The 14,655-nt window shown below is 43.5% G+C and overlaps 1 protein-coding gene across 1 annotated transcript in view; it reads left to right on the forward strand.

The window, feature by feature from the left end:
• LOC120403969 (mucin-6-like) overlaps positions 1–14,655 on the forward strand; it is a 98,706-nt gene that overhangs the window by 43,117 nt on the left and 40,934 nt on the right. Inside the window, exons 29-36 of the mRNA XM_039535991.1 lie at positions 1,159–1,221; positions 2,168–2,218; positions 3,113–3,463; positions 7,607–7,903; positions 8,829–9,320; positions 11,097–11,588; positions 12,055–12,093; positions 13,379–13,870. Of these exons, the coding sequence (XP_039391925.1) occupies positions 1,159–1,221; positions 2,168–2,218; positions 3,113–3,463; positions 7,607–7,903; positions 8,829–9,320; positions 11,097–11,588; positions 12,055–12,093; positions 13,379–13,870 (2,277 nt within the window). The remainder of the gene's footprint in view (positions 1–1,158; positions 1,222–2,167; positions 2,219–3,112; positions 3,464–7,606; positions 7,904–8,828; positions 9,321–11,096; positions 11,589–12,054; positions 12,094–13,378; positions 13,871–14,655) is intronic.

The raw sequence follows: 14,655 nt of genomic DNA on the forward strand, positions 1-14,655 counted from the left end.
CCACCCCAGGTCTTCCTTGAGGACACCCACTTATGGTTTCAAGCTCCTAGCCATCATGCCTCTCAGGCAGAGCTCCGTGCCTCTCTCCCTCCAGACTCAAGGTTTAGGCTTGCAGTCCCTCTCCACTTCACTGTGATTTCCCCAGCACGCTGGACCCAGGTCCAGTACCTGTGGTTAACCTTTCTCCAGGGGCTACAGCAGTGTATACCAGTTACCACTAAGCCTTCACAAAAACTAAATACATGTATTCTTAGGGTAAAAGCATTACAGAGAAAACACATAAAAACAATAAAAGTTCTTACATGCATGCTAAAAACTTCTCAGAGGTCACCTATCAGCCTTATAGGGTCCTAGTAAGTCAAAGTTCTTCCAACTCTTCCACAAGGGTCCTGTCCATTTGCTGAATCAGAAGAAGGCCCTGTGTTAGTTTAAACTCTGACATTTTGTACCAGAAGGTCCGTTCTTTGTCTGGTGGTCTCTGGAAAACCCAGTTTGAATCAGTATATGCAAGCTCACTTTGGTGTGACACCTCTCCAGAGAACAACCTGAGTGATTCACTTTAATCACACCTTACTTTTTTGGTTCCTGGAGGAGCTGTGGTAAGCTCCCCACCTGGAGTTGCATACAGTCCCTGGCCTACAGTGCTATATAAACCATTCATTAATTTAATACAATATGGTCCTCAAAGATATTGCATGTGGTTGCAATATCTGTCACAATGACTTTATAAAGCTGAAAATAATAATGCAATAGTTATCTTTATTGTATTAACCAATGGTTAAGACAATGATGTTTCTACTGGCATAATTTTTGGAGCAGTGGTTACATAGTCTTACTGTAGTATGTTCATCTTCACCTTCTCTTACTAATATCACAATGATAAGTAATTGACATAGACTCCATAGTACACTGAGGGTTTTAATGAGCTCAGCCTGTCTTGAATGTGAAGCTTCTAATTCTTACCATATCAAGAGAAATGTCCTTAAGGAGTTTGTAGATGCCACTGGTTAAATGACAGACACAGCTTTTGGGCAAGACATGTTCATTTTCTGTTAACTTCATATTATTATATTGGTACCTACATGTTTAGGAAGAAAGGTTATAGAAAACTGCTATTATCTGAGGACTGAGTAATGAAATTCTCTCCACAATCTCCAGGCTGTTACAACTGCTCACACAATGAATACTTTGATCACGAGGAGGGACAGTGCAAGCCCTGCAGTAAGTAGAGATTTATACCATCACTCTCTTTCTCTGCAAAAGCTAGAAGCATTGAAAATTGAATAAACTGAATACTTTGAAGGAGGAGTTTGTTTTTAATAGCTATTGGTTAATAATAACTGCTCATCCAAGCACAAATCTCCTCTGTAATAATTGCATTGCTCTACTGCTAACTCGTCATCAGATGGTTAAATGAAAACAGGCAACTAAAAAACGTCAGGCTGTGAAGCATTGTAAATTCAATAGTAGTTGGAATGCTCACATTGATTTTAATAGCTGTGATGAAAGGTTACCCTCATTCTAAGCTTGAGCATTTTATAAATGCCTCAGTGCTCCTGAAAATAACTGGCTCCCTGACACCTTTCCCACAGTGAGCAGAGTTCTGGCACTGGACAGAATCCGGTTCCTAGACTTTATCCAACAAGTTCCTTTTTCTAACATGCCTGCTTTATATTACTTTTTAAAGTGGTCCCCCTATATCACAGTGATGAGGAATCTTATAAAAATATAGATAGGTAGATAATATTACAGATAGGCCCAAAGCTGCAAAATTTGGATCTGCATCCAGATGTTGGATCCAGGGCCATTTCCATGTTATATAGTAACAACCTTCATTCCAGGCTCCTAGTTATTGGGTCTATACAATCTGCAGAAAATCCATATGTACATTTTCCTGAGAAGTAAAGCTATCCTTAAATATGAACACAGTGACAAAGATAGAAAAAGCATGGCCATTAAAACAAAGTACTGATTTCCTCAATATTGTTTGTTTCTACTGAAATAAAGATTTGCAATGAAATGTATAAGAATTGAGCATTTTCAGGGATGTCTTGCTGACTGTTGCAATTCTTTCATTTTTCACTCATTCTGTAAACTCTCCCCTTTGAAATAGCTTCTTAATTTGTTCTCTTTCACATGTTAAAACTTTTCTTCTATCTGTACACAGTAGGACCTGAGCCCATTAGGACGACCCCTGAAACCTCTACACCTTCAACAGGTGAGTTCTGTAGTCAGTGGAAATAATATGTGATATAATAGTCACATATTATCTTCCAGATATATATTATTGACTTCTCATTTTCAATGGTAAGCACTTTTTTGTCCTTGTAAGATTATTTCACCTTCCTTTGAAATGCTTAAGATACAATAATGAAATATATCTTGGCATTCTACAAAACTCTCTTGAACATTTTGTCTTAAATTCAGAAGGAAGTTATAGCGGGATTGTGATTACTGAATGCTTCAAGACATTAGCAATGAGATATCTCTACTGATTAAAATTCAGGACAAGCTGAGGTCGACAAAAGACAATTATTACCTGACTTGGCCTACTTGTATATGAAATTAATCAGTAGTCTCAGCCCAGTTCTTAGTGGAGAGGTGTATGCATCACATAACAGTCAAGACATACTCGCCCAATATGTTAAAGAGATCTAAAGTTGCTGACCCTTACACTTGCATGGAATTCCTATGTCGTCACTGGAACTCAAAGCAAGAGTATGTCTTTGTAAAATCAAGGCCAATGGAAGGGCAGTGTTGAAAAGATTACAGTGCCAACTGTCCACGCTGTAAAATTCAGAGGATAATAGACTAATTTCCATAGCTGTTAGCATTATTTATGAATGCTGAAATAACTTAAAAGTATATTGAAGAAAGAAAAAATGAATAAAGTTTTTGTGACATCTTCCTACTATGGGTCATTTATCAGTACATTATTAAGAGGGACAGAGAAGGGGAGAGTAGTTAAGTTGTGTCAAATTACAAAGATATTTGTAATATTACTTCTTCCTAAAATAATTTTTCTATTCATATGACATAATTTTTAGTAATGAATATCTATAAATATATTTCTTGTACTCCATATCCACATTTCTATTATTTTTTCTTGTAGTTACAACAACAGTACAAACTAAAACACCAAGAAGCACTACTACAGTTGAAACACCAACTACTACCGTACCACCAACAGCCACTACATCTACAGAGTCCACCATGCACACTATTTTAAGCACTGCACCAACCACCCTATCTACTACAAAAGTAACCATAAAAACACCTATCACAATCAAATCCACTACTCACTCCATACCAGTAACCACCATTACGAAAAAGACAACACTGTCAACTACCCCAATCATAACAGTAACTGAGATTACTTCACCAATAACCACCACCAAAACAACCAAATCACCAACCTCAGAAACGCCAATCACCCCTACAGTCACAGTCGTCTCAACAACTGGTACGTTTTTTGGGTTTTTTCTCATTACTGCCATTGTTTCTAATAAATTACATGTATCCAATTGTCTGCATGTTTAAAAAAAGTACACTGTTTAAAAAAAACATGTGTAGGCTGCAGAATGGAAGCATTTAAAAGTGTGAAGAATATGGGGTTTTGTGTCACTATGAAATTCAATCCATATTCAAGAAAGACTGAGTTTATGAGAGACACAGGAAGCACCATTAATTTTACCTAGACTTAATTCCCATTCTATTGTACAAATTGTACACTCAATACTGTGCTCTTTTAAAAATAAAAAAGTTATTCCCTATCCTTAGATTTTTGCAATATACATCATTTATGCCTCGAGAACTGAAAATCTTACCTATTCAAATAGCACTGTCGATATTAACAATTAATGTTTTGTTTGTTATATAAATGCCATGAAAGTGAAACTTTATTGTGAACAGCAGAGGACTCTAATTTCAGTTTGTCATGCACTAAAATAAATACTAGGAGCATCCTCAACTTGCAAGAATTGCAATTGCAGAGAAAGTCGTGCTCCGCACCAGACTTGGACATGAGCAATGCAGATAGCATCTTAATGGAATTTAGCTTCTAAAAAATGGTTAGTTACCTGTATTGTAACTATTGTTCTTTGAGATGTGATGCAGATGTGTATTCCATGTGGGTGTGCATACACCCAGAACATAGAAGCCAGCAGTATCTATATTGGCAGCACTTGCAGCCTGTGGCCCTAGTTCGTCCCCTGGCTACATAAGGGCAGCACCTCCCTCACCCTCCTAACTTCCTTTGCACCGAATATCCGGAGCACAGACCGCAGTGCAGAGGGGAACACAGAGTGGGTTGTGAAATGCACATCTGCATTGCATCTTGAAGAACAACTGTTATAATATAGTTAAGTAACCTTTTTTCCTTCTTTGAGTGGATGCAGCCATGTATTCAATGTAGGTGACTCACAAGTAGTACTCACAGAAGGTGGGGCTTGGAGTCTATTTAAACAAGGACTGCAGGATTGCCTTCCCAAAGTTTTCACCTTAGCTGGATGCAGTAGCAACAGCATAGTGGTTTGTAAACATATGTACAAAGGACCAAGTGGCAGCCCTTCTTAGAAGACTGCAGGGTCCCATCAGTCTTTTCCAAAAACAAAACCCAACCATCAAAAGTTAAGTCCATTGGGTGAATTCTGCAGCCATGAGGCCCTCCTCATGATCACATCTGATGCCATAATTTTGCCCGAGGCATTTGCCACCTCCATGGATGACTGTAATAAAGTCTTGGCTACAATAAAGCCCAGTGAAATGAATGCCTTAAACTCTTCCCTGGAGGATTCTGGCAACTTGTCCTCAACTTAGACATAGCCGCCCAATTAACAAAGTTCTATTTAGAGAACAATGCCTTCTGGTTCATGATGCACATCTGGAGGAAATAGTAGAAATAAATCTGCCTCCTCCCTATAAAGTCCATCCTTTTGGACTTCTTGCCCTTAGCCATACGTTTATACCTTCCCTGTTGTGTCCTGTCATTTTCTGCAATTACCACAAGAGTTAGGGGCCAGGTGGGAGTAGAAACCCTCAAAATCCCACATGGGGGATGAGGTACTGCTTCTATGCATGTTTTGCTGTGGGAGGCAATGATGTGGGAGTGTTCCAGAGGGCCTTTGTTGGCTCCAAGAGAGCCTCATTTATCAGGAGGTGGATCGTGTGATGAGTGAAGAATATCCAGCAGCTTATGCAAATCCTCCTGCAGAAATTCAGCCTGGATGCCTAAGATACTGGCCATATACCTCAGGAAGTCCTGATATGTCTGTAAGTCCCCAGGCATCAAGGAAGAGGAGAAGCCTGGCACAGTAGAGTCATCTGGAGAGGACGAAGAAGTGGTTTGCTGTGCCAACAATGGATCCTGTTCTTGAACAACAGGAACCAGTCGGATAATCCTGAAGGCCCAGAGGGGACAGGTTCAGTGGTCACTTCTAGCTGCAATGGTTCAGGAACAGGAGCCATCAACGGAACTCGCGATCTCGATGTGGAGCAGGTCAACAAATGAGACCTCAAAGACCAACGAGCACCCCAAGGAGGCCACTGGGCAAATGAATATGGCATTGATGACCAGTGGGCACTGGGCAAGAGCCCTGTCTTGACTGCAGGAACAATGCCAATCTTGTTACCCATAGTGATCCAAAGATGGTCTCTGGTGCCTATTGGGTGAGAAAGAAGGGGAGGATGACACCTGGATTTCAAGGAGTCCCGGAGAGACCCTGTTGACAACAGGAGAGCCATCCCTGATGAGGCAAACAAACAATCAGACTCATCCAAAGTCCAAAATGGGGACAGCATCAGTGCCGAAGAGGAACAGGGACTTGGCACCAGTGATACTGAGCAAGACACACTTCCACCCAGTACTCGAGGAGGTGCTAGCACTGAGGTCAACGATGGTACCAAGCTCAATAACAAGATCTGCTGCCAGAGCAGTGACTGTGTCAAGGGATGCACCAGCATTGAGGAGGACTTTGGTGCCGAGCTTGGTGTCAGCCTCAATTCCATTGTGGGTGGTATGAGCTGCAGTGCCAATGAACCCGGCAGCAATGTGATATAGCTTGAAGGTGCCAAGGGCACAACGGAGAGCAAAGTGGTAGAAACTATGGTGCTGGAAAACTGCTGAACTAGTAGAGAGTCAGAGAGTGAGGGGCAAAGCAGGTCTGAAGCCACCTGATATGCCACCAGTGTGGAGACAGTCAGTGCTGGTGCTGACGTCATCAGTATTGGACTCAATGGACACTCCCCTGGCCAGAACAAGAGTCGATGGTACAAGCTTTCGCTGATCTCAGAGCAATACTGTGGAGCAGGTAAATGGGCCTTTTCTATCCCACGTGCCAGAAGGAGTACAGTGCTGGTCAGCACTCCTCTTGTAAAATGAGAAAGAGTCTCCCTGAGCTCTGGAGTGCTCCCAATTAGTTTTATGGAAGCTCTTCCTCCCTGCACCAGAGGAAGGAGAATGAATCATCTTCCCTTTGCAGGAAACAGCAGGGTTTGAATGTGGAGCAGCATCACCTGCTAGTTCCCGAGGCAGCCACAAATTACACTAAGGCATCGATGCCAAACCAGGCCTCATAAGCTGCTCCAAGAAGGTGCTGCTTCAGTTATAAGTCTCTTGCCACCTGCGTCCTCTTTTAATAATAATAGGAGATATACCTATCTCCTAGAACTGGAAGGGACCTTGAAAGGTCATTGAGTCCAGCCTCCTGCCTTCACCAGGAGGACCAAGTACTGATTTTTGCCTGAAATCCCTAAGTGGCCCCCTCAAGGATTGAACTCACAACCGTGGGTTTCGCAGACCAATGCTCAAACCATCGAGCTATCCCTCCCAATCTGTAAGTGACTTATAGATGGAACATCATTCCTTAGTGTGTCCTTTGCCGAGCTATAACAAGTATCTCATGTGGGGATCACTGTTGGGAATGCCGCCCCAACATGATGGACAATCCTTGAACTCTGTTGGGGGCATGACACACAGCAGACAACTACTCTAACTACCACTACACTAACACTAAGCTACACCTGAGATACTACTAACTGTTATCTAGAGGAAAAAAGAAAAATCTCTCAGAAAGCTCAGACTGAAAATGTGAAGTCTAGCTGAGGGGTGTGAGAATGAACTGAGTGGGGGTTGGGGTGGTGCAGCCATTATATAACTAAGGGAGGGGCTAGGGCCACAGGATATCAGCATTGCCCTATGGGTACTAGTAGGCAGAGTTTTCTGGCTTTGGTGCACTGGGCATGCTTACCTATATGGAATACATAATTCCATCTACTTGACAAAGAATCAGAGAAGTCTTCTCTGAGGATGTGTGAAATGCGATTTTTCAAAACCTAATAACATGAACCAATTGGGGCAGATTTTCCAGAAAAATTGAGGTTGATGAAGGCACAGGAAATAGAAAGTTTCAGCCAAATAATTAAAGTTGGCAAAGTTATAGCCAACTGAAAATAGGGCTTTACAATAGGAAGCATCGGGCAACCTTAAAAATAAGTGACATTAACAGCTGCACCTATCATTAGTTCATACTTTACAAAATTGTCAATATATTCTCCTATATATCATATTATTACAACTATATTAATATAATATATTTTCTTTAAAAAGCAAAGAAACTAACAACTCCACGTATGACAACAACCATTACAACACCAAGTATTACAAAGACATCACCAACTACTTCATCACCGCCTACTACATACACTACGTCAACGAAAACCAGAAAAACTGTCACTCCAACTGCGCACACGACTGAAACTCTAATAACGATATCTCTACCCACAAGCTCAACAGAGAGCACCGCATCAGAGTCCACCACCCCAAGCACCGCAAAAACAACTACCCTGACGACAGTTTCTCCAACTACTAAGTCAACTAAGTCCACAACGGGATCAACACCAACAGGTAAACACACCTCCATCATAGGAGATTGAAGCCCATTCATGTGGGAAGTGTATGGTGTAACGCAGCATATTTCCTCTTCTATCTAACTTGCTTTTTCTCACAACACAAAGCTCACACTTCCAACATACCGCACCTCCTTTTCAGATTCTTAAGCATTACAGTTACATAGAACCTTGTAGATATTTCACTCGAACTAATACCTATGTATGGACACAGAGGCCAATACACCCACTTCAATCCAGTGCAATCCAGTCTCTATACATTCCTGAGAAAGTCACATACTGAAAACAATTTCCCAGAGAGTTTCAAATGGGTTGCAGAGACGAGTCAAACAATGTGGTTGCTTTCTCTCTCGTTGATGCACTCTGGTCCATTGATTTTGTTTCCCAGTGAGGTCAATTTCTCAGCCACAGTTGATGATTTGGTAAGGTCTACTTCATTTAGTCACACTGACAGGATTCAAGCATTTTTCTTTTCTTTACACTCTTGCTTTCCATGAAAAGAGTCACCTAGATATACTACTCTTGTCTCAAGGGGAGAGTTCCACAATTGGTGGGTAAAAACTGAATTCTAGATCAGCCTTGTTCATCTGTTTTGACTTTAGACCCTCAGAATGATTGAAAGTATCCCCCTCACACTACTTTCCCAACCAGTAAACACCCTTGCAAATGGGTGCAGTTTTACAACGGTTGGTAATTAAGTAATTTATTTCAACCGCTGGCCCATTCTCTATTACGGCAGAATGAGAGAGGGCCACTTCGCAATTGTTTGCAAAACAAATTGCCATTCATCTAGCACAAAGTTGCCCTCATTCCAAAACCCCTGTTCATAAGGATACAATTATTTACTCCTAGTACACTCTTCCTCTGCAATCTTCCATATTCTTGTCAACATCACCATATCGATTCACATTTCTCCCTCACAGTAACTAAGACCGCAGAAACCCCAACAACAAGAAGTACCAGGAAAACAACACCAACCACATCTGTCTCTACAACATCCAAAACCACTGCGTCAACAGAATCCAGCCCAACCTCCTCAGCCAAAACAAGTCGAAGAAGCACAACTCTGACAATGACTACATCTTCCACCAAGTCTACTGAAACCAGTACAACCGCCATACCAGCTACACCCACAACTCTCACTCTCACCACGACTACCTTGTCCACTAGCTCACCAGAGAGCACAACATCAAAGTCAACCCCTACCATTTCCACTCCCTTTACCACGCCCACCACAACCATCACACCAACTCCACTCACAACCGTCACTCTGACAACGACGGCCCTGACCAGTACTTCTCCGGAGACCACCGCATCTGAGTCCACCACCCCGAGCACCGCAAAAACAACTATGCTGACGACAGTTTCTCCAACTACTAAGTCAACTAAGTCCACAACGGGATCAACACCAACAGGTACATTTTAGTCATTGCTATCATTCCGTACCTGGCCAATTACTGGTATAACAACTCGTTGTGACGCTACGTAGACTTCTTCAGCCAAACATAACTGAAGCGTTACACTTTGGTACCTAGATGGCGAAAGGCATGGGGAATATTTTTCTTCATTGGCCTTGCTCTCTGCTCCCCATCCCCTCCCGACCCCTACCCAGCTCCTTCTGACATTTCTCTGTTCAGACTAATTGGCAAAGGTCTCTTTCCACAGTTCCTTGCAGTCTCTCCCATCTCGGAGAGCATGGAGGCCCAATCATGTCGCTAGGAGGCGTAGCCCCGTCTCCTTGCTGTGGAGCATTTTCCAGTTAGGCCAATATAATTGCATTGATTGATGGTTTAGAAAGGCCTACTTCATTTAGTCACCTTCCCGGGATTCAACCCTTTTTCTTTTCTCTTCACTCTTCCTTTGTAGGAAAAGAGCCAACTGAACCTACTACTCCATCCTCACCTGGTGAGCTGACAGTCAGTTTGTAAAATAAGAGTTACAGATTAGCCTTGCTCGTCTTGATTTTAGACCCTCATATTGAGCCCTTCCAGATAAAGTTGCTAAGACACTACGGGCAAGATGCCCTCTGGAAGCTAAAATAGCTCCCTGCACCTTAGTATCTTTTCTGGGCCTAAAAAGCAGACAGAGGGTTCCACAGATCTAGCTGTGCCCTGATCTGAAGAGCTAAACAGAGCTAGGGAGTTAACAAAGCATGAAGAACCCTACCCTGAGAGGTGTAGGGATGCCAGCTCCCATACCTAACTTCAACAGAGGGAGCAGAACACATTCAGCACATTCCAGCAATAGGGACCTAAACTTGCAAGAAGAAATAATCCAGTATTCATTTTCAGTGGGTTGGTAAATGTCTACAAGCATAACCTCTCTTAGAAACATTTCGTGGCATAGGAATGAGAGTATATCTCTCTGGAGGTATGGTGTAACCCAGAAAGCTTTAGATCAACGAACCTCAAAGAAGCAACAAACATAACACAAAACCTTCCACAAAGACACACACGATCTTACAAAAGTCAGACATGGGTTTTTGACGCCCTATATATCTTCCATCAGGAGGATTTAAACCACCACAACAGATCACAAGAGTCTCCTTTCCAGAAATGTCTGAGTTACTTTACAAAACAGAAAATGCACTTGCTTTTATGCAATTTTGTTATGTTCACAACATTGACAGTTAAGATACTGATTGTCAGCGTTCCCAAATATCACCAATACTAAAGATGTGAGAGCGCCACTTCCAAATTCTTTACCCAATTTTGTCGCTTTTAATCTAGCACAGGGTTTCTCAAACAGAGGTCGCTGCTTCTGTAGCGAAAGCCCCTGGCGGGCCAAGCCCGTGTGTTTACCTGCCCCTTCGGCAGGTCCAGCCGATCGCGGCTGCCACTGGCTGTGGATCGCAGCTCCGGGCCAATGGAAGCGGTGCCCAGTACGTCCCTCAGCCCACGCCGCTTCCAGCAGCTCCCATTGGCCCGGAGCAGCGATCTGCAGCCAGTGGGAGCCGCGATCGACCGTACATGCGGACGAGGCAGGGAAACACGCCGGACCGGACCGCCAGGGCCTTTCCCTGCAGAAGCGGAGACCCCCTGTTTGAGAAACCCTGATCTACGACAACAGTGCACTCACTCTAAAACCCCTGTTCATAATGATACAATTATTTACTCCTAGTAACCTCTTCCTCTGCAATCCGCCATATTCATGTCAACGTCACCATATCGATTCACATTTCTCCCTCATAGTAACTAAGACCGCAGAAACCCCAACAACAAGAAGTACCAGTAAAACAACACCAACCACATCTGTCTCTACAACATCCAAAACCACTTCGTCAACAGAAACCAGCCCAACCTCCTCAGCCAAAACAAGTCGAAGAAGCACAACTCTGACAATGACTACATCTTCCACCAAGTCTACTGAAACCAGTACAACCGCCATACCAGCTACACCCACAACCCTCACTCTCAGCACGACTACCTTGTCCACTAGCTCACCAGAGAGCACAACATCAAAGTCAACCCCTACCACTTCCACTCCCTTTACCACGCCCACCACAACCATCACACCAACTCCACTCACAACCGTCACTCTGACGACGACGGCCCCGACCAGTACTTCTCCGGAGACCACCGCATCTGAGTCCACCACCCCGAGCACCGCAAAAACAACTACGCTGACGACAGTTTCTCCAACTACTAAGTCAACTAAGTCCACAACGGGATCAACACCAACAGGTACATTTTAGTCATTGCTATCTTTCCATACCTGGCCAATTACTGGTATAACAACTCGTTGTGACGCTACGTAGACTTCTTCAGCCAAACATAACTGAAGCGTTACACTTTGGTACCTAGATGGCGAAAGGCATGGGGAATATTTTTCTTCATTGGCCTTGCTCTCTGCTCCCCATCCCCTCCCGACCCCTACCCAGCTCCTTTTGACATTTCTCTCTTTAGACTAATTGGCAAAGGTCTCCTTCCACAGTTCCTTGCAGTCACTCCCATCTCGGAGAGCATGGAGGCCCAATCATGTCGCTAGGAGGCGTAGCCCCGTCTCCTTGCTGTGGTACTCACTGCCAAGGAGCATTTTCCAGTTAGGCCAATATAATTGCATTGATTGATGGTTTAGGAAGGCCTACTTCATTTAGTCACCTTCCCGGGATTCAACCCTTTTTCTTTTCTCTTCACTCTTCCTTTGCAGGAAAAGAGCCAACTAAACCTACTACTCCATCCTCACCTGGTGAGTTGACAGTCAGTTTGTAAAATAAGAGTTACAGATTAGCCTTGCTCGTCTCGATTTTAGACCCTCATATTGAGCCCTTCCAGATAAAGTTGCTAAGACACTACGGGCAAGATGCCCTCTGGAAACTCAAATAGCTCCCTGCACCTTAGTATCTTTTCTGGGCCTATAAAGCAGACAGAGGGTTCCACAGATCTAGCTGTGCCCTCATCTGAAGAGCTAAACAGAGCTAGGGAGTTAACAAAGCATGAAGAACCCTACCCTGAGAGGTGAAGAGATTCCAGTTCCCACGCATAGCTTCAACAGGGGAAGCAGAACACATTCAGCATCCTCCAGCAATAGGGACCTAAACTTGCAAGAATAAATAATCCAGCATTCATTTTCAGTGGGTTGGTAAATGTCTGCAAGCATAATCCCTCTTAGAAACATTTGGTGGCATAGGAATAAGAGTTTATCTCTCTGGATATATGGTGTAACCCAGAAAGCTTTAGATCAACGTACCTCAAAGAAGCAACAAACATAACACAAACCCTTCCACAAAGACACACAGTATCTTACAAAAGTCAGACATGGGTTGTTGACGCCCTATATATCTTTCATCTGGAGGATTTAAACCACCACAACAGATCACAAGATTCTCCTTTCCAAAAATGTCTGGGTTCCTTTACAAAACAGAAAATGCATTTGCTTTTATGCAATATTGTTATTTTCACAACATTGGCTCTTAAGATACCAATTTTCAATGTCCCCAAATATCACCAATACTAAAGATATGAAGGCACCACTTCCAAATTGTTTACCCAATTTTATCGCTTTTAATCTAGCACAGGGTTTCTCAAACAGGGGTCGCTGCTTCTGTAGGGAAAGCCCCTTGCGGGCCGAGCTGGTGTGTTTACCTGCCGCTTCAGCAGGTCCAGCCGATCGCGGCTGCCACTGGCTGAGGATCACTGCTCCGGGCCAATGGAATTGGTGGCCGGTAGGTCCCTCAGCCCACGCTGCTTCCAGCAGCTCCCATTGGCCCGGAGCAGCGATCCGCACCCAGTAGGAGCCGTGCTCGGCCAGACCTGCGGACGAGGCAGGGAAAAACACCGGCCTGGCCCACCATGACCTTTCCCTATAGAAGCGGAGACCCCTGTTTGAGAAACCCTGATCTAGGACAACAGTTCACTCACTCTAAAACCCCTGTTCATAATGATACAATTATTTACTCCTAGTAAAGTCTTCCTCTGCAATCCGCCATATTCTTGTCAACGTCACCATATCGATTCACATTTCTCCCTTACAGTAACAAAGACCGCAGAAACCCCAACAACAAGAAGTACCAGTAAAACAACACCAACCACATCTGTCTCTACAACATCCAAAACCACTTCGTCAACAGAATCCAGCCCAACTTCCTCAGCCAAAACAAGTCGAAGAAGCACAACTCTGACAATGACTACATCTTCCACCAAGTCTACTGAAACCAGTACAACCGCCATACCAGCTACACCCACAACCCTCACTCTCACCTCGACTACCTTGTCCACTAGCTCACCAGAGAGCACAACATCAAAATCAACCCCTACCATTTCCACTCCCTTTAGCACGCCCACCACAACCATCACACCAACTCCACTCACAACCGTCACTCTGACGACGACGGCCCCGACCAGTACTTCTCCGGAGACCACCGCATCTGAGTCCACCACCTCAAGCACCGCAAAAACATCTACGTTGACGACAGTTTCTCCAACTACTAAGTCAACTAAGTCCACAACGGGATCAACACCAACAGGTAAACAAACCTCCACCATAGGTGATTGAAGCCCATTCATGTGGGAAGTGAATGCTGTAAACACAGCATATTTCCTCTTCTAACTTGCTTTTTCTCACAACATAAAGCTCACTCTTCCAATATATTGCATCTCCTTTTCAGATTATTAAGCATTAGGATTACATAGATCCTTGTAGATATGTCAGTCGAACTAATTCATGGGTACGGACACAGAGGCCAATACACCCACTCCATTCCATTGCAATCCAATCTAAATACCTTCCTGAAAAAGGCACATACTGAAAACCATTTCCTCTCAATGTCGCTGAAAGGAAACAGACCAGAGAGTTTCAAATGGGTTGCAGAGACGAGTCAAACAATGTGGTTGCTTTCTCTCTCGTCGATGTACTCCGGTCCACTGATTTTGTTTCCCAGTGACGTCAATTTCTCAGCCACAGTTGATGATTTGGTAAGGTCTACGTCATTTAGTCACACTGACAGGACTCAAGCTTTTTTTCTTTTCTTTACACTCTTGCTTTCCATGAAAAGAGTTACCTAGATATACTACTCTTGTCTCAAGGGGTGAGTTCCACAATTGGTGGGTAAAAACTGAATTCTAGATCAGGCTTGTTCATCTGTTTTGACTTTAGACCCTCAGAATGATTCAAAGTATCCCCCTCACACTACTTTCACAACCAGTAAACACCCTAGCAAATGGGTGCAGTTTTACAACGGTTGGTAATTAAGTCATTTATTTCAACCGCTGGCCCATTCTCTATTACTGCAGAATGAGAGAGGGCCACTTC

Source organism: Mauremys reevesii, linkage group 4 (assembly GCF_016161935.1).
Source record: "Mauremys reevesii isolate NIE-2019 linkage group 4, ASM1616193v1, whole genome shotgun sequence".
Classification (NCBI taxonomy): Eukaryota; Metazoa; Chordata; order Testudines; family Geoemydidae; genus Mauremys; species Mauremys reevesii.